Source organism: Leptinotarsa decemlineata, unplaced genomic scaffold (assembly GCF_025532065.1).
Source record: "Leptinotarsa decemlineata unplaced genomic scaffold, Ldec_3_MD MMD2_P_RNA_scaffold_9, whole genome shotgun sequence".
Lineage (NCBI taxonomy): Eukaryota > Metazoa > Arthropoda > Insecta > Coleoptera > Chrysomelidae > Leptinotarsa > Leptinotarsa decemlineata.
The window spans coordinates 3393482-3414427 of record NW_027412536.1 but is presented as its reverse complement, the minus strand read 5'-3'; the positions used below and the strand labels follow the sequence as shown (position 1 = coordinate 3414427).

Genomic DNA, 20946 nt, shown 5'->3' with positions numbered 1-20946 from the left:
ATCCAGATTGGTGCTGAAGAGGTAATAAGGCAAGTGTCTTATTCTGAAACATCGTAAGTGAAGTTTTACCTCCTTCTTATACTATACAGTGTAGCAATCTTGTGAATGGTATCTGATTCAATTCTATAATGAATATTCGTAGTACAAACTGAATAGGAAAAAGTAATACATTAGTGGGCACTGGAGGGTTCTCGTTTTCAACCAAATATATCATCTGATACTCCAGCATACATCTTCCGTGCTATATGCTTTGACTACATGGATGAAGGTACCATCTCAAAGTCTCAACAACTACTGATAAATATTTTTGAATACGTTTCACCTACATTGTAAATTCTGATGACCACCTCACAAGAAAATTAAACCATTTCAAAACTTTTCAAATAAGTAAGGTCAGTAAAAATTCACTGTTTTGCTGAAATAACAATTTATAATAATTTGCCTGTATACATAAAGAACATTAATTCTATAACCAGATTCAGGCAAAACTATTTTTATAATAGCCGTAGGCTAACTACGGCTATTATAATAGCCGTAGTTAGCCTTCAAATATTCAGCTTGGCTACCAGTGAGAAGAACAATGTGATCATTAGGTACTATATAGATATATTTACTAAATTGAGAAGTGATAGTGATGATCAAGAAAAGCAAATTTGTTGTGACATTTCTTTGTTAACTAGCTATATAAAAAACATATAATATTCAAAAATTTATTATTGAAGCTGCATAAAATTAAAAAAAATAATATAAAAAATTAAATATATGAGATAAATACAGGCTACAATTTATATAAACGATTTATTTGTGATTACAAATTTACTACTTTTTCTTCAAAGCCTTTATCCTTGCATCAAGACTAACAACAGTAGAATTAATTTCATTCAGACTCATTGCAAAACTTTCTTGAACTCCCTGGAGAAGCATTTTATTGTTCTGGACATTTCCACTCATCTCTGCTTGAGTAACTTCAATTTGAGTCAGAGTTTTGGTTAAATCCATTGCTGCAAAATAATTGGAAATCGAGATATAGTAACATTATTGTGGACTCAAATTTTATGTTATCATGTGAGAAAAACATAGCCCATAAATGAGATGAAATATATATTTTAGACCGTTTTTGAAAGAAAAATATTGTTGCAAAAGAGGCAAGTGGGCAGGTGTATCTCAATAAGTCAACTGATAACATGTTTAGCTATCGCGTTTTTAGTCTTCATCAGAAGAATTAATGGATGTGACTGGAATGTATGGAATGAAGAGTGTTTGAGAAAAGATGGAGAAAGTTTCAAAAATTTCTACCTAGTTATTTGAGATTTTGTCGTGCATGTCAATACGACGTGGTGACATTGTAGTATATAAGTATTATTTATTTGAGTAGTTTTTTTGATCACTGAATAAAATCATTAATTTATGAGTGTTTGATTCATTTGGTGATAATTTCGGTATACACAATACTGAATAAGGAAGATTTAAGCAGATTCAATGTGTATGGTGAATCACGTTAGATATTCTCGAAATCGGGAAAGGAAAAAAGACCAAAAGATATTGTAATTAGAGCAACAAGATTAAAAATAAGATGATCAGGTGATAGTTATAGAGCCTCCACAACCATTGATGCACAGATACTCATCATATTATATTTACATATATGGTTCCTCTTGGCAGAGTACACCACATTCAATGAGAATAATCTTTCATGCATCAACAATATTATAAAGTCGTCCAACTTTTGATGAACAGTCATTGTGAGTCATGTAGACAGCAGACACTGTGAAAAAGTGATGAAGTTTTAAGAATATACAACAGGTTGCTAAAAAGTAAAGAAAGGTACAGGTCTATCACTCGACAGAATTCACAGTCTGATGAAGTCAAAAGGAAGACAAAGCCCAAAAATGACAACTGAATAGCAGGGAGGGTATATTTTGAGATCGAAAAGAAATGAAAAGATAGATAACCTGCAACACAATGAAAGATGAAATCCAAGCTTGAATTTGTTGATGGATTTTGGTCAATGACCATTTGATATTTGCCAATACATAACTATTATTATCTGAAAGAAACTAATCAGGAACGTACATAAAATACATCAGGTTATCAGAGAATGGCTGGAAAAGTCCATGAATTTGAGACACTGCATATACACCTCTAAATAACAAATGACCTGTTTGAAAAGTTGTTTTTTTGGGAATCGGAGATACTTAGTTTAAACGAGGAAATATGTTCCCAAGATCTGTACTAAACTCCAGACAATATGGAAGGGCATGTAGTTGGTGACCAAGAAAATGAATGACTTTTTATATCACATTCAACTAAATCCAACGAGCAAACCATCAATCGTACCAGTAGAAAAACTGGCTCTCTATAATGTTAATGTATTCTTCAATTGGTTTAGCCATAAACAAAGACAGTTAACTGTGACAGAGTAATTTGAAAAGGACAAGTAATGTTGCGAATAGGGCAAGTGTGACCCTGGTCATTGAGGGAAGTTGAGTATGTTATTGATTTTCAAGTCGTTACTTAAAGAGTAGATGAATGAGACTGCCGAGCATAACGTTTACCGCAAATGCTAAGGAGGTGAAGAAAATTCTATAAAATTTTGCCACACAAAATAAGGCAAGCAACAGTAATGGCAACCAATAATCTCCTTCACCAGAAAGATGAATCTAGAGATGATGCAAATCCCCTATCCTTCAATGGCGGGGTCCTATTTGCAGTGGAAGTGAAATAACCAGGTATTACCGTTGATAAAAAAATCACTTGGAAAAGGTTTTGCACAAAGACAAACTATCCCTATGGACATTTCAAAGGATCTGTGGAAAATCTTGGGGCTTGAGGCCTAAACAAATCCATTGGATGTAATGATTGTCAGACCAATGATCACTTATGGAACAATTGCCTAGTGGTTTGAAGATGGTTGACAATTTTGATTGTCAAGTTGGCGGGAATTCGGTCAAAATGTTGAAGAAAACCAATTTCTAAATTGTCGACGTTTCGAAACTTTATTGTTTCATCTTCAGGACTCTGAAGTATAAGAACAAGACATACATTTTAACATAGAAATTTACAAAGCAGTTCTGTTCAAAATGGAAATTCACAAAAAAACAACATTAAGTGTTCGAAACGTTTATTATTTTTTAACGATTGTTATATTCCATAATTTATTTTGTTTCTAACAGAACTGCTTTGTAAATTTCTATGTTAATATGTATGTCTTGTTCTTATACTTCAGAGTCCTGAAGATGAAACAATAAAGTTTCGAAACGTCGACAATTTAGAAATTGGTTTTCTTCAACATTTTGACCGAATTCCCGCCAACTTGACAGTCAAAATCATATTCAACGGTCGCCATGCTATTCAAATATGGTCGACAATGTTTCGTGATGTACCTATTTCATCAGTTCGGACTTCCATTGTCTAATATAATATAAATTGATTTGAAATCCTTGAAAAAAAATTAAAAAAATTAACCGAAAATAACGATTTTACTAAAAAAAAAAAAAACTGGAATTACAAAGAAATAACATCCAAGCAACAACAAAAAATAAAAAATTGAAATAATAAAAGCTGAAAATGAAAAAATATTATTAACAAAAAATGAAAAATAAAAGATTCCAAACCAAGGTACGTCACGACGTTTTGATTGTTAGTATCCACAATCGTGGATACTAACAATCGTTGAGTTATCAAACGAAGACGATTGTGGATACTAACAATCAAAACGTCGTGACGTAACTTGATTTGGAATCTTTTAATTTTTATTTTTTGTTAATATTTTTTAATTTTTAGTTTTTATTATTTCAATTTTTTTCTGGTTGTTGCTTGGATGTTATTTCTTTGTAATTTCAGTTTTTTGTTTAATAAAATTGTTATTTTTGGCTAGTCTTTTTAATTTTTTTTCAGGGATTTCAAACCAATTTATATTATATTAGACGAGATTGTCAGAAATGAACCTAACATCGGACAGCCAAGTAACTCTGAAAGCACTTGGTTTTCACTGAGCAGAGTCCAAGACCATATCAGGTTTTCAGTTTTTGAGAGAGTTTCACTTCCGCCATTTAACCTGAGAAGCTGCACTCATTTGGTTCAGTTTGAAATGGTGTGACTCATAATAAAACCTTGCAGGTTGTGCAGAGGGAAAATAGAGTCACGCGCTTTGGATCTAACCTAGCAAGCAAACGGAAATATGGTATAGTGGAATATCTCTGTTAATTGAATAGTCTTACTGTAGTAAAAAAGTACTAGTGTTTTCAAATTGAATTTTTGAGTCGTTGAATAAAATCTTAAGTGCCTACTTGAAAACCCATATACGAATTTTTTCAAATGCAATTTACATTTTCAACTAAACAACGATATATTTCTTTATTACAATACCTTTATTATGAAATTCCTCTAGAGCTTTCAATCTTATAATAGTTTGTGGAAGGAGTTTGGTTACATTCTCAGTGTTTTTTACCAGTTGATATAATTCCAAAACCTGTAATGAAAGTTTTATTAATGACAAAGCGTATTAGTAAAACAGTGTTTTTTAACCATCAGTATGTCAAGTATTTTTGTATAAACAATTCACAAGTTTTGCAAGGATTTGCAGTAAATAATATTACATAATGAAAAATCAATCAATTACTGCTTCAGTTTATTGTTATATTTTAAAATTTTTGAAGTGAAGTAAAGTGACTTTTTAGGTTGAATTTTGGTATTTGTGACAGCAATAATTTTTCCTCACTTGCATTACGTTTCAAAGAGGTTTTTATTGTGGGTACAGGATAATCCTGTTCAATATGCTGTGATTAGAATAATAATTCTATCACCTAGGATACCACGGATATAAATATAGGATCAAAACATTCTCATTGAATAAAATAAACGATCTTAGAATTTGTAAAGGCATTTCAAATTTGCAACAGAAATTATAAGTTTGGTGCAGAATACTTTTTGGTGGAACTTTTGGACAAGTTTTAACATTTCAATAAACGTTCAAGATCTATCTTCAAATATTTATCAAGATAATGATAATTTAATTGTGATAACAACAGTGTGCAGTAACATTTTTGATACTTGGAAATATCTTGAATTTCAGTTGTTGCTTGGAAATATATTTTAAAAACCCACCATTTTGTCTCTCTCATCATCCTTTTGTAATTGTTTTTTCTTTTCAGTTATAGCATCAAGTTTTTGTGAGAGTGCTCCCAATCTTCCTTCAATATGATCTAGTTTGGAAGAATCCAGTAAACTCGCAGTGGCACTCAACTGTTCAGCTATTTCTAATAGACTTCCTGTAAATTAAATTATATACAAAGTCCCCTTTAAATACTTGAAACCCAACCTTTTGAAGTTGCTGAGGTCAAACGAGATAACTTATCACTGGAAGCACCAAGGACATTCTCAAGCCTATGTAATCTTGATTCCAACTCAGCTACCCTCGTTGTCTGAGTTAACCGACCATGCTCAGGTCTATAACTGAATTGATAAACAATACCATTTTCATCTGTTTTAATGTCGGATTCCATATTTTCATTTATACCGTCCTTAAATTGTTGAAGTTGAGATAAGAGTTTCCTAAAAGAGAAAAATCATCATTTAACCAAAAGCGATGTTCAAATCTTACTTTATTTGTACACCTTGAGGATCAGATATTTTTGAAACAATAGCCTCTCCCAAACTTTCCTCCAATTTGAGGTCTGCTAGCTGTTTTAGTGATTGTTCGACTTTCTGACTAGAAATCAAGCAGTTGGGATCATCTTCATTTTTATTATTTTGAAGGTCATTAACTTCTTCAAGTAATTCTTTCATTTCACACTGAAGTCGGTGGTATTTTTGTATTGGGGTTTCCATCTCTCCATGTCCCATTAACTCCCATTCTCCACTTCTCGCGTCATATCCTGTGCGCAATTTCCTACTGATTCTTGACGAAAAATCAACATTTTCTCCATGGAGAAATTTTCCCTGGAACTTTTTGAAGGCATCATCGGTCGAAATGTGAATCCTTTCAATTGGATCTGTCTCTTCCTCATAAAAGTCTGTAGATTGTTCAGATTCTGGCAGATCACTAGTTTCATATACATCTGGTTCATCATGGGCCTAGATGAAAAATAAGATACTTTAAGGAATCTGGACAAAAACTGTACCATAAAAAATATTCTGCTGGTGTTGAAAATCGATAACTGCTACATAAGTAGACTCTTTGACATAAAGACATTTCAGTTCAGTGACCTAGGTAGGTATCTATTGCAAACACGTTTCCCTCATCAGAACCAAATTGCTCTCTCGACGCGCGTTTCGTTAACCAAATTCATCATCAGGAGATGACTAGTGTTTTCAATAAATTCATTCCACGCCAAAATTTTCAAATTCTACTCATCAAGTAGGAGAATAGGTGCAAAGTGAGTGAGTTTATTCAACCCTCCACTAAAGCTCCAGAGGGTTTACCGTGGCTTACACCTATTCAAATTCGACCAAATAAATCCGATTATTTGGTAAGCAATCTTTCAGGTCAGGTGGCAAGAAATGAACCGTGGTGGGACAGGCATGGAATACTAGAATTGCTACCAGGGCCTGAATTTCCTTGTGAATAATATTCCTTACCAAGGTTACTGGTGTATGGAACATTTTCTCAATATTATGAGGGCTCGATCAGCGGCCAGTCTACGACTACCTTCGTCAGGTAGGTGAGCAACACAAATGTGTGGCTTGAGAAGTAGAACTTCTGTGACAATTTCAGAGAGACAGACTCTCGTGGCTACAGGGTACTAACTGCACCCACCAGCCAGGAGACATTCTCTTGATCCTCCCAGATAAACTGTAGCCATCCAGGCCAGAATTTGTAGCTAGGATATCATATCTGTGAATCATCTTTTGGAATATCCTCGAAGGCAGCCATAATGGCATACTGAAGATTTCAGTTGATCGGAAGACCACAAGTGGTCTTCAGCCTGATACCTCAGAAATAAACTTAAGCTAAATGTAGCCAAAATTGTTATGCTATAATTTCTCTCGGTAAAAATGTGGGGGAATTTAGGTATACTGCTGAAGGGAGTGAATGTAGTTATAGATTTCGATGTATTGTTGGATAGTAGGCTTAATTAAAGATATAATTATGATGTATTAATAAGTAGAAGCCATCATTGTATGTTGGGTGTGGTCAAAAGATTATCCAAAGATTATAATTATTTATATGATATTACCGTTTTGTTTATGTGTTACGTAAGATTTGTAATGGAATAAGTGCATTCTCATTTGGAATCCATATTTCGAGGTACATAAGACCCGATTAGAACATAAACAGATGTACTTTCCGAAATACATTAAGTATAGAGTGGCACAGAGAGGTCTGCAGCTCAGTATTGATGAACATTTTGGTTTGATCTAACTTAGAGGACTGTGAACAGTATTCTAATATTTTTCTTTTATAAAATGTAATAACTTAATATAACCACAACTATTTTGCTATCTTTTATATCCTTTAACATCCCACATGGCCATAATATGCAATTTAAAAGAATGGTTACTGCTGTAAATAATATTTCCAAATTAGAATATTATAGCATGTACTTGTGATGCACTGTTTGGACCTTTGGTGTTGTAATGAATATTACTGGAGTCTACTCCCAACACAAACCGTTATTTTTAACACCTCAACACGTGTTTCAATCACCAAGTCATCATCTTCAAGAGAATATAATTTAGTTTAATCTCCCTCCAGTAATATTCATTACAGCATGTATTTATGAATAGGTCAAGAAGCCTGATTTTGTGATGTTAATTGTAAGCGAACAAAACTAAATGATTAGTTTTTGGCATATTCATCATCTCAATATGATTCCCGAAAAGCTCACTCGTTAACAGAATCAAGAGTTGGAGAACTGAGAAACCTTTGCTCTTGATCCGATGTTACAGGAACGACAGTTTGGGTTGTTTAGTTGTTCATCTCCTCTGTACATTAAGAAATTTCTTTTGTTACTTCAAGGTACATAAAGGGTTCCACGAGTAGCTAAGGAAAGGAGGTTAATCACGGCAGAGCCCTGCATTACCGTGACAAGGCTCTCTACGGCGAGAGGGAGCCCGGTATCTTGAAGGGTGGGTGAGCTCAGAATCATATATTCTTTTGGCACAAATATACATATCATACGATAAGCTTCACCCGGATTGGGGCATTCCAACACTGCAGAGCTAGAGTTGACAGTTTAGTGATTCAAAGATTGTGCTATTAGGAATTGACAGTTTAGTAATTCCAAGAGTACTATTGAAAATTGATTCTTCCAAATATCTGGAAAACACAGCAGCATCATGGGCTCATTATATGTTTCCTTCCATCTTTTCATGAAATTCATTGCAACATTCTTGTTTTCTGTACCTGTTTGTATTTTGTTAGATGTTTGTTTTCTTCTAGATATAATTGGTAATGTTCATAAATTGCCTGCCTTTTTTGGCCCAGTACCTCACAGAAGGCAGGCAACTTGCAATGTTGATACGTATTTATTAGGAATCATAAGTTAAAAGGTAAGACCTCGTTAGTCCTTAGCTCGCACAAGTTTCTCAACTTCTGAGAGTTGTCGTTCGTATGGGGTGGCAGCTGATTAACGGAAAAACAGAACAGATTTATGCTCAACTGATATGATAAAATTTTGCATACATGTTTAGTTTGGATGATAATCACTATCCGTTCAAGATGGCAGACTAGTTATTTCTTATGCACTCTCATGATAAGAGTATCATATGAAAGGGTTTACTGAAAACAAAAAAAAACATCATTCTAAATTCCAGATGACAAGTTACTTTTTATGTACTGTTGAAGTTTAGCATGGTTCTGATATGATACTAATTGTTAATTATAGTGATGTTCATTCATATGTATACAGATTGTCTGAATGACATGTATTTTGTAAAAACAGTTGTAATAAACAATATTATATATCACGCATTTCAATTCATAGTTAAAATACGTTATAACTCTGCAATTTAAGAAGTTATGGGTTAATAATTCTAAGTATAATAGTTAGAACTGAAGTTTGTATAGTTGGAAAATAACAAGTTGAATTGTTGAAGATCTAACAAATTCAACGCAATGAAATGTCATGTCAGTTCCTCCTTCATTCGAAAAGTTGGATGATGGTTCAACCTACATCGATGGAAGTATAACATGGAAATTGATTTAATCAATTACAAGTTATGGGAATATGTCGATGGCAGCTTAGATACTTCAAGCAAGAGTGAAAGTGAAAAGAGAGCCGATGAAAAGAACAATAAAAGGGCTCTGGAGCAATAGTTTCTGGTGTAAAAACCCACATTTACACAGAAATACGAGAGTTAAAGACAGGAAAGGAAATCTAGGAACGTCTGAAGAATATTTATGAATAAAATGGATTTTTTAGAGTGGCCAGTCTCATATAACATTTAGTACTCATTCGTTACTCCAAATGTTTAGGAATGGATGAATATCTTGATCAAAAGTTGCACAGCAACTCAAAGTTATAGACAATGAAATTAAGAGCGATGTGTTAGTAGCATCAATTTTTCTGAGCATTCCTGACTATCTCACACCTCTACTCATGGCACTAGAAAACTGTGGACTGAAGCTAATGACAGACTTGGTAAAAAAGAGATTACTAGCTGAAGCTGCAGAGTATGGACATAAAGAGAAAGAATAGGCCCTAGTATTTCAAAAATCAAGAAGGGAAGAGACAGCTGAAGTTCGAAAGAAAATACCATAGTTATCTCAAGTATGGGCATAAATCCAAAACATGTAGACTTACAAAGTACAATCAAGGAGCGAAGATATCTGAAACAGGATTAATTATCACAGCACTAGGAACAACAAATTTGAGCAGAAATGAATGGATGTGGACTCTGGAGCATCGATTCATCTAACACTAACAATTTGATAAAAAATGTTTTGCATGTTGTTTATTGCTCCACGTTAAAGACAAAAGTTGTTAGTAAAACCGTCAAATAAAAAGATAAAATGAATATGTAGTTGAGTGGAATATTCTCAGCTGTAATCTGACAAGTTGTATTTGATTCTGAGTTGAACCTCAGGTGTGATAGTGAAAATTAATTATAATTAATTCAACTTAATACCTGGTTTTTTCCTCGGGATACAAAAATAAAAACGAAAAGGCGCAAGAAAGTCCTACTGATAAGGAGAAGATAAGGAAATCGGAATATTAATTTCGTATAGTCCAGGAAATATAGGACCACAAGATATAGTCCAGTTGTTGTTATAAAAAATGGATAAATATAAATAATTTGAAAGTTTTCAGGCTAGGAAGGTTTCAACCCAATAGGTCAAGACCACTGAAAGTTTGTTTCAGTATTAAAAAATAGACTGACAGTTAAGATACCCACTATGAAAATATTTGCAGACCAAACCAAACATCAAAGAGAATACTTCCAAAAAATCAAAAAACAGCTGAATGAATGCCTAGCCAAAGGTGAGAAAAAAATAATCAAATTCATCAACAACATCCCAACAATTACTGATCAGACACAGCCAAAAAACTAAATAAGTCAGAAAATAATCAAAAACATATCAAATATCATCAGGACATCATCTACTTGAATGCAGAAAGTTTTTTAGTCCACAAAGACAACATTATTGCCAATATTATTTGCCAGAAACCAAATGTCATAATTCCTAGCAAAGCAAGAACTACTAAGGATATGGAAGATAGACTAAATAGATGTGATAATGATAATAGGCATACTGGTGGTGTGCTTATTTATGTCAAAGATGGTATTGAATTCAAAGAAAAAAGTGTTCTTGTACTAAACGGAAATTATTGGATTAAGTTTGTTGATATCCTAGTGAGTAGACAAAAATAGTTGATAGGTGGCGTCTACCACTGTCCATCTTATAGTGATGCAATTTTCCTTGATAAACTGGATGATATACTTGAAAAATACAGTGAAATGGGCAAAGTACTTTTAATTGTTGACTTCAACATTAATTTTATAAAAAAAGAACCTCTTTTTCACAAAAAAGATTATCAACTCGCTAAATACATATGGATTCGAACAGGTTGTAAAGCAGTGCACAAGATGTACCAATAATAGTAAAACTAGTTGATTATGTACTAACTGTGATGGTATAAATGCAAATGTATTTGAATTACAAAAAATAACAGACCACTCTATAATAGCAGTTAACTGTTTTAAAAATGGCATTAATATACAAGATAATATACAAGACAAATAATTACTAGAAAAATCAAACAAAACATATCATGAGATCAACTTTAAAGTTGATAAATCGGTGCTGGAATTTTGACTCTGTTTATGTTGATTCTGTCCTGCATGATATAATTGATAAAACTGAAAAGATAATCAATGAGCTTGCCCCACAACAGTCATTATTAGACCCAATCAAATACCGTATTATGATACTGAAATGAAAATTAAATCACAAGAAAGAGATAGGGCATATGAAATTTCAGATATTGTAAAACTGAAGAGAATGAATAACTGTGGTGGAAAATCACAGAGACATCACTCCAATTTACTATAACAAAGTGGAAATCACATGTTGATGAAGGGAATTATGTAGTATCAGTCTTTCTAGATTTCATAATGGCTTTCAAGACCATCAACAGAAATATTCTGTTGGAAAAATTGACATACTATGGAATTGGTGGCGAAGTACTGCTTTGTTTTGAAAGTTACTTGAAAATAGAAAGCAGATTACAAAAGTGAAATAATCAACTTCAACAGAATCTGTGAATGATTTCGGGGTCCCACAAGGTAGTGTACTGGGTCCACTTTTATTTATTATATATCTAAATGATATTTACTATTTAACAGGTAGATAATCGATTGATTTATTTGCAGATGACACCTTATTATACATATCAAATAATAACTTAAATGATGCCATAGAGGAGTTGCAAGATGCAATAAATGTTGAATATTTATTGAGCAATAAATTGGTCCTGAATGTAAATAAAATCAAAATGATGATAATTAGACCTAAATATAAGGTGATACAGTGAACATCAAAATAGGAAATGAATATCTTGAAATTGTTACCGAAATGAAATATCTAGGTTTCATGATTGATAGAACACTGCCACTTAATAGTCATGCTGATTATATTTAAAGAAAATCTAGAAAAAACTATTCTTTTTTTCAAGAGTGGCCCACATCTTAGTATTAACTCAAGAGTCACAATTTACAACTGTATAATTCGACCACATTTTGGCTTCTGTGCTATATTATTGTATTTCTGAATAAAAATAAGTTAGGCCAACTACAAAAACTGCAAAACAGAGGTATGCATATAATTCTGAGACGCAATCGACTTACTCCTATTGAGACTATGGTCGATTCTTTTCAGTGGTTATCAATCTCAAACAGATCTTATTATCTAAGTATGGTTTTTATATTCAAAATAATAAAGGGTATTCAACCTAGCTATTTCAATAATTTAATAAAAGTTAACAATGAAGTCTACCAATATGACACTAGAACCAATATAAGCTTCCATGTATCCAGGACAAACTCAAGGTCAGCAATGAATAGTCTGTTTTTCAGAGGACTAGTTGAATTTAACAAACTGCCTGGTTCTTTGAGAAACAAAAGAGGTATTCACACTTTCAAACAAGCGTTATTGCACAATATCAAAGAAGATAATAATATTTTAATATATGCGTATGAGTGCATCTGCACCTATACTTATTAGTTTAATTTGTTTATTTATTTATTGTGACAACCATATACATCTCATTCATTATTCAACTTTCATAAATCATTGATTTTATGTTATTGACTTTTTAAAATAACTATATATTATTATTAATTTATTATTATCTGTTTTTTACTTACTCTCACATTATGTATATTTTTATTGAACGTTTGTAAATTGGGGTAACCTAAATGAATAAATAAATACTACTACTATAATTACAGATCATTTTGATTGGCTTCGCAACATGAAAACTGTTCAACAGCTTCAGAAGAACAATATATGATAACTGGTATTCGTGAAACATCTGTGGTTCTCAACATGAATGGAAGGAAAGTTGACACTTCTATACGAAAAGTCAGATATGTTCCAGGACTCAAATTTAATCTTCACGCAAGCAGTTGGAAGAAGGGTATTTAAACTGTTTTTTGAAAATTAAATGAGATGTGAAGTGTTCAGCTAAAAGAGTAAGAGAGCTGGGCTCCAACCTGAATGAACTCAAGACAACGTGCAGGTAAATGAGATGTGAAATAATAGTACATTCTGGAAATTTTATTGCAATTGCAAAACTCAGCAATGGTAACCTGTACAAATTAGACTGCATTCATGATTTTTCACCATGTTAAGTGCTGAAGTGAAGATATATATCGATATCTGTCTTCGTCGTCTTAGACATCTGATTCTGGAAAACATGAAACGTTTGAAAGCTGGGATGGCAGATGGAATTACTTTTGATTCAATATGCAACAGAAATGAGATTTGCATTGGCTGCATAAAAGAAAAGCTGCATAGAAAACAATTTTCAAAAAGTACATTGAAAATAAAAACTACCAGTGAGTTGGAACTTATCCATTCGGACAATATGAAAAATATGAAAATTTGTGGAAGATTACTTAGATTTTTCTAATTCTGAAGACGAAGGCAGATTTTTGCCTCCAAAACGTTAAGATAAGTATCTGTATAATTTCTCAATTCTTTTTTTCTTATGAGCAAAATCATTAAATATGACAAGTAAATAGAATATTTTTCTTTGTGAAAAATATTTTGAATTTACAAAGTAACTCATCAGTGTGAACTAAAAAGTTTGCTCTTTCTCTATTACAATTTTTATATTTTTCAGATTGTGGAAGGTGAAAATACCCAAAGAAAGTCGATAAAAAACTGATTTCCTCCACAATAAATAACTTGATCCCAATTGTGAGATTTTTACGTGTTTCGCTATACAATAGCTTTTTCAGGCGTGTAGTAAAGACACATCGGAAGGACAATTAACTGATTTAATTCAATCCAAAAATAATTTGATCAGATAATTTTTCTGAATTGATATCATATTTGTCAGCATTACCAAAAAATTTCGATTATTTTATATTTGATAGTAGTTGAGATATTCAGTTTTAAAATTTGGTTTTGTAAGTTAATATGGAATATTTCAATTATTTGCAAATAAACATTTATTCTCCTTCTTTAACACTGAATATTTACAAAACCAATTGATTACTTACAATCCAGAACACAGGTAGCAAAATACAAGTTTGATTACAATTGATTTGGACCAATTATTTGATTATTCAAATGCTTTCGCGCGTTTCGGGAACCAAATTGGCATTACCGGGAGATGACTAATATAGAAAGTGTTTTCAATAGACTGAAAATATGATTTCAATAGACCCTCATGAAAAATTTTCAGTTTACCAGCAAACATTTTATAGAAGGTTTATACAACACACTTCCTAGAAGAGTTCGACCATAACCAATCAACATGAGCGTTTATGGAAACATGCTTGAAACTAAGAAAGTAATCGTTTATGGAAACATGATTGAAACTAAGAAAGTAATAACTAATAACTTTTGTGTTAGGTCAAAACAAAAATGACCATATATTGAAAATTAAACTTTCATTATGACAACTTACAATTCCAGGTAAATCAGCATATTTTGGATCAGCCATATCGACGAAAAAGTAAGTTTTAAAATCCAATGAACGATAAATTATTTAACAAATTTGGAATTTATTACAATAATAACCAATAGTTGTCACTTCTCTTTTCTCTTGATGATGATCTCTTAGAAAAATAAATGATATATTTAACGTCATTTATCAATCATTTTGGCTTTCAGCGTTGCCAATATGCTAATTCCTTTTTTCCTTTTCAATCACTTATTGGCGTAGACAAACTAGTCATATATGCAGTGAAATTGATGAAAATCTTATACGTATATCTATTTTAGTTTTAGAAATTGACTATATTCATGTAAAAATAGTTGTACATGTTTCAGTTCATTCAGTTTTAGGCGTTTCGTGACCATAGACCATGGTCTGTGTTCGTGACTGGCTACACTGATATTTGACATATTACAATAATTCGAAAAGGAACTGTTAGCGCATATTCATATTCCATCTTCAGTTGAAACTATGGATGTGAAAAGTTTGGGCGTCTTGTAGGTTCTGACCAAAGAGAATTTTCGGATTAACCTCTGACGATTATTCGTTACTTAAACGTTGTCGCCCTTTAGCGGGATATGTTAATGTAATAAGATGGATATATTATTTTTCGTTAAATGTTGACTACCAAAACCGATGGGTTTTCGTAGAAAGGGAACCTTTATCAGCTTTCAGAAATAATTTCAAGTCAACCAGAACCAAGTCATTCAAATTGAAAGTCGTTAAAATTGACTGCTCAATGTTTAGGAAATCTGATATTTTAGAGCATTCAACCTCATCATTCATTTCATTATCAGGTTGTTAAGGATCGAAAATATATTATTCAGTCTGTGTACCCCATTTAGAATAACTGTCAAGAATTACTTAAAAGTATAATAAATATCGAAATTAATTTCACGATTGTTCAAAGTGTCAGTTTTAATTTTAACGACATGATAAAATTAATGAATCCGTCTGGGATAGTATACAAAGCACCTCTTATTCGAGACAGAAAATATCAAAATAACCCTTACAGTGACATCTATATATCAGTAACAGGCTCATGAAATTAGAATATCAGGACCAGTCAGTAATTCTTGCGGACTTATTCGCTGGACATGTAGAGGACGTTAAGAGTACCAGTCTTGGAAACAATTTTAGACTTTCTGATTAGTGGGAATTTTTATGAGATTATTTGAATTACATCCCCTAACAGAGTTAAGGTGGAAAGTTTTGGAAAAGAATGAACTCAGTCGTGCGCGGACCCCAGGGTCGTTTGGGGGCTCTTGCCCGGGGCAGTTGGCCTCTTTGAGGAGGTCGCTGGGGAATCTTTTGAAGGGACTGGATTGCGAGGTGATTCCAGTATTGATAAATAATCGCGGTTTAGTTGAATTGAGGTAAAGTCAGTCGTGCGCAGACCCCTGGGTCGTTTGGGGCACTTAATCGGGGCGGTTTACCCTTTTGGGAAGGTTGCTGGAAAAGCTATTGAAGGGACTGAGGTGCTAGGTGTTTTAAGACATTGGGTCGCGAGGGGATTCCAGTAGTGAGGAATATTCGCCGTTAATTTGGCTAGCCGACTTGAGGAAAAAAGTCAGGAGCGTACGAAGTAAGAAGTAGGCCAATTGAATTTCCTGCAAGAGTTTTGGGAAGTACTCGAATAGAGTGAAATACGGTTTCGAGAAGTGATCTCGTTATTTGGGAGTTATTCGCGGTTTATTTGGCTAGCTGACTTGAGGTAAAAAGTCGGGAGCGTTCGAACTCATAAGTAGGTCGGTTGCACTTCCTACGAAGTTCTGAGTGAATTCTGGAGGTACTGAAATACGAGGTAGTTCAGGGCACCGTTTTGCGAGGTGTTTCGAGATTGACAAATATTCGCGGTTTAGTTGAATTGAGTTAAAGGGAGTCGTGCGCAGAGAATTGTCTAGTTCGGTTGAATTTCCTCTACAATAGCTGGAAATTCTAGAGGAAGTTTTGAGTGAATTGAAATATTGAGTGAGATAATATTTCAAGTCACTGTTTAGAGAAGTGATATCGGGTTTTGAAAGTATTCGCGGTTTGATTCAATTCAGTTGAAGTAGTAGTAGAAGAGTTTGGGACAGTTTTTGGGAAAGAGTGGCTTTTGTTGAAGACTTCAGGAGAGTCCCTCTACGTTAATTTGGTGAGCGTATTTAAAGAACATTCTGATCCATATTGTATATGTTATTACACGCGTATGTGTTTTATATTTTCGAATTGGCACCTAGGGTATTGAAAATTTATCATATAGCTACGAATCGGGTGCTCTTTTTCATTATTAGGTTATAGAATTTTCCTATGTTATACAGGGAAGAGCGCCTGCTCGCCCAGTCTCTGGGCGCCTTCTCGCATGATCTAGCGTGGCCCTGTCGTGTTCCACCGTCTTTCCCACGCTACTCGTGGGACCCCTCAAGGACCATGAAGTAACCAAAAACCCAAACCTAAGTCTACAGAGAGGATGGACGTCGCCTAAACTACCCCAACAATCCTCCCTGTAACATACGATCAATTAGGGCTAGAGCAGAGCCTAATGTAGGTTGATTAAACGACCCCAACTGTCTTCACTGTAATATCGGATCAAGAGCAGGAGTTCATCAGTTCTCCAACTTTTCAACAAACTAGAGGAGGAGGCTAGAGGTGGTGCAGTCATGAAGCAGAATGTGAGCAGCAGAATTTGTAGGAAAGGAAATAATTTTCCTTTGAGCAGATGATGAAAATAACTTGAGTCTACAAAGAAGGTGGAGTTTGACTGAACGACTACAACTGTCTCCACTGAAACAAAGGAACAACAGAAATACTTTCTCAATTCTCCATCTTTTGATATATAAGTTTACAGAGGAAATGAAGGTTGTCCAACTCTTCAACAAACCTAGAAGGCTAGATGGTGCAGTCAGAAAGCAACTTATCGCCTTCTCAAGGGCAGACTATTTTATGAATCTCTCTTGCACCAAATTCTTGAGCAGTATAAGCAGAACTCGAATCAGAACAGGAAATAGTTTATCCCCGAGCAGGTCCTACAAATAACCTGAGTCAACCGAGGAGATGAACGTCGAATAAAAGACTACAACTGTTCACACTGTAACAAAGGATCTATAAAAAGTGCTTATCAATTCTCTAGCTGTCAGCAGCAACTATTTCTTTCACTTTTGAAGAAGAGTTGTAACTGTTAATATACAACAAAACCCGAAAACCTACCAAAACATTAACGCCAGCCGTAAAAGCCTACATTATTAATTTTTTTGACTGATTGTCAAGTGGAAACGTAATTTCATCAATAGAGCTATTTTTTGCTTGAAAATGGCTTCAATCAGTGGATTGAATAGTCTGTTGTCGATAGAAAAGCTCCGAGGTCGTGAAAACAACAATACCTGTCAATTTTCTGTTCAGACTGCTGAAGAGGTTTGGGAAAAGTTGAAAGAGGCTTTTGAGCACTCAGGTTCAATCAAAAGGGTTGGTCTTCGAAAAAGAAATGTGGACTAATGATACACCGAATTTGAGTCATCTCCGAATATTTGAATGCGAAGCAATGATACATATTCCGAAACGCAATCCAAAAAATTATTTTTATTGGATACTGTCAGGATTCTAAGGCATATGTATCTATTATTTGTTCAAACATTGGTATAAAGTATAAAGCAGAGAAGATGTATTTATTGAAGATAGTGTTCCAGAAGAAAACCGAATTTCTATTGATAATTCGAATCATTCGTTTTAATTTTTGAAGATTCTACAACTTCCGTAGAAAACGAATTGGAATACGTTGAAGTGACGGCAAAAAGTGATAAGGCTTGTTCTATGGAAAGCTCCGAAGAATATCCGTTACCCGGCCCTTCAGCCGATATTAAAAATCAACGAACTCCAGATGCGAAATCAACGACAATGAATCAGTTTTATTATGCAAAAACCTCCCCAGTAGCCCAGGTACTTATCTATCTGCTACTTGATTACTCTAGATGCAAAATACGACTTGGACATAGAACAAGTGGATGCTGTTACTGCATTTCTACAGCGAGATCTTAATGAAGAAGTGTACATGGATCAACCTAATGAGTTTTCGTCCAACAAAAATCCTACGGAGGTCTACAAACTGAAAAAATGGATGTATGGCTTGAAACAAGCCAGCGGAGAGTGGAATAAGAAATTGGACTTAGTTTTGAGAAACGCTGAATTGGAGTAATGTGAGTTTAATATATGTAATTATTACAATACATTGAAAAGACTGATGCGATATCTTAAGGGAACAATTAACTTGAAGTTGGAATTTTCACGAAGTAGTTCCATTGATGAAAGACGTTTATATTACGGATACGTTTTCAAGATGCAAGAGAGAGCTATTTTATGGTCGACGAAGAGACAACAAACAATACCTACCTCTTTTAAAAACAGAGACGGAGTACATGGCATTCTCCACAGATACCCAGGAAGCTATTCCATTACATCAATTCATTCATAAGTTTTCGTCAAACGACAAAGTAGTCACTGTTTCATTTTGCGATAATCAAAGCGCAGTAAATTCAGCATGAACTGAAGGATACCATGGACGAAGAACAAAACATATAGATGTTCGACACCATTATGTCAGAGAAATGATATCTTCAGTAGAAATTAAGGTGGATTATATCAGTACCTACCGAGGAAAATAGTGACCAATGTTTCGACGAAACCATTGAGTATCAGCAAATAACACATGGGTTTACTCTTCGAATCAAATGAATGATGTTCTAGCGGAGGTGTAGGAGAAAAGAACATCACTCTGTTTTATATTTACTACTTTGTATGTTGTGTTTAAGTATGTAGTTAGTCATATTCAGTTTCTAATTATTTTTATTGAATTACTGCATCCGCTCCACAAACTTTTGAATTTTTATTGAATCAATTCAATTTTCCACTGTAACAAATGATCAGGAGAAAGAACTTCACAATTCACTTCACAAGTGGCATATTTTGGTCGGTTTTCTTTAAGCCTCAAATTTAACTCAGTTTTTTTTTCGAATTATTTTTATTATTATAAATGAAGTTTATATAGAAATAAACTGGTAAATGTTATTTTAAAAGAAATTTCGGCAAGATTCACGATAATTCAATTGGAACTTCATGCGAAATATCCTCTTTTGCCATATGCTGAAATATAACTTATTACTGGATAAACAAAAACATACCAGACAGCTGTCGATATATCTTCCCCAAATAGGATATGAGGGGAAAATATTCAATGTTTTTTCACAATTCTGTTTTTGATTTAGAATAGCAATAAAGAAATTGCGTTCATGACTGAACTATATAATAATTTTCTGATTGATTCGGTCGTTACTTGATAAAGATCCATAGTAATTTCATAAACTACACCTCACGATTTGATCTCCATAAAATTTATCTGAAAAATTTAAATCACTGTTGATAAAACTACTGTGTTAGCAAAACATGTCGTGATATATTTTTCAAATAAAGTTTGTGGACATCAAATCGTGAGGTGTATTTTATGAAAAAAATATATAATAATTTAACAAGATGAATGATTTATAGCCCAGTAGAAATGATTGTATCCATCTAAGCATTCTGCCTCATAGTTCTAAGTTGATATTTTTTCTAAAATTAAATCAAAAATGTAAAATGAGAGCTTTCTTTTCCGTTTTGTCATTCATAAGTCGGATGAAGATACTGGAAGTCAACCAGATTCTAAGTCGATTTTCTCCAAGCACTTTGAGTAGTTTGGTAAAAAAATAATTGGTTTTTTTTCTAAAACATTTGATAACACCAATTGCGGAAATAGATTTACAATTTCATATTGAGTTTCGATCACATTTTGTGTATAAGTGTGACGACTAATATTTCCAAACAATCCAGAATTCTGTTGATTAATTAATCAAAGCAATCAATCACACATCAGAATATATGTAGATATAAATATAAACTCACTGTGTATATACCTACATATATACCTCTTACATCACTTCGAACACACTCTATACCGACCTATAGATTATAGTGTCACTATTTTTGAGTTTGATGACTGTCTATTTTTAGAATTTTTTCCCGACGTTTCGCTAGCGTGAGTGACTAGCTTCTTTAGAGATTTATACATCCTGAGTTATCTTCGATGATAGGATATTACGGCTGCGTAACGCTGCAGGTAGTTCCCACAAGTGCGCGGTATGCTGCTGATTGTGGGCCTTTTTTGTCTTTAGCTAATCTGAGACTTTGTTGTATCTTCTTGGTGGGTTTGAAAACTGTTCAATGTACTGTATCCTCCAGAGTTTTCAATTTTGTACATCACCCTAGGGATAGACGGTAAATGACGTGAGAGACAAAAAAAGTAGTTTAGCAAACATTTATTTCTTTT

At 33.6% G+C, this 20946-nt stretch overlaps 1 protein-coding gene across 1 annotated transcript; it reads right to left on the bottom strand.

Annotated features, from left to right (window-relative positions):
- Positions 1 to 696: 696 nt before the first annotated feature.
- Positions 697 to 14888, bottom strand: DCTN2-p50 (dynactin subunit 2). Its single transcript, XM_023169305.2, has 6 exons — positions 14583 to 14888; positions 5603 to 6075; positions 5321 to 5553; positions 5107 to 5270; positions 4369 to 4471; positions 697 to 1001 (listed from the first exon to the last, which is right to left on the bottom strand). Exons 1-6 carry the CDS (start codon positions 14616 to 14618, stop codon positions 820 to 822), a joined length of 1191 nt encoding a protein of 396 aa, XP_023025073.1. The 5' UTR covers positions 14619 to 14888; the 3' UTR covers positions 697 to 819.
- Positions 14889 to 20946: the final 6058 nt, after the last annotated feature.

Coding starts and splice junctions, on each gene's coding strand:
- DCTN2-p50 (XM_023169305.2), bottom strand. CDS start 14,618: ATGGCTGATCCAAAATATGCTGATTTACCTGGAATT. Junction 6,076..14,582: donor ATGCTGATTTACCTGGAATT/GTAAGTTGTCAT, acceptor TTTTTCATCTAG/GCCCATGATGAACCAGATGT. Junction 5,554..5,602: donor CCTCAAGGTGTACAAATAAA/GTAAGATTTGAA, acceptor TTTCTCTTTTAG/GAAACTCTTATCTCAACTTC.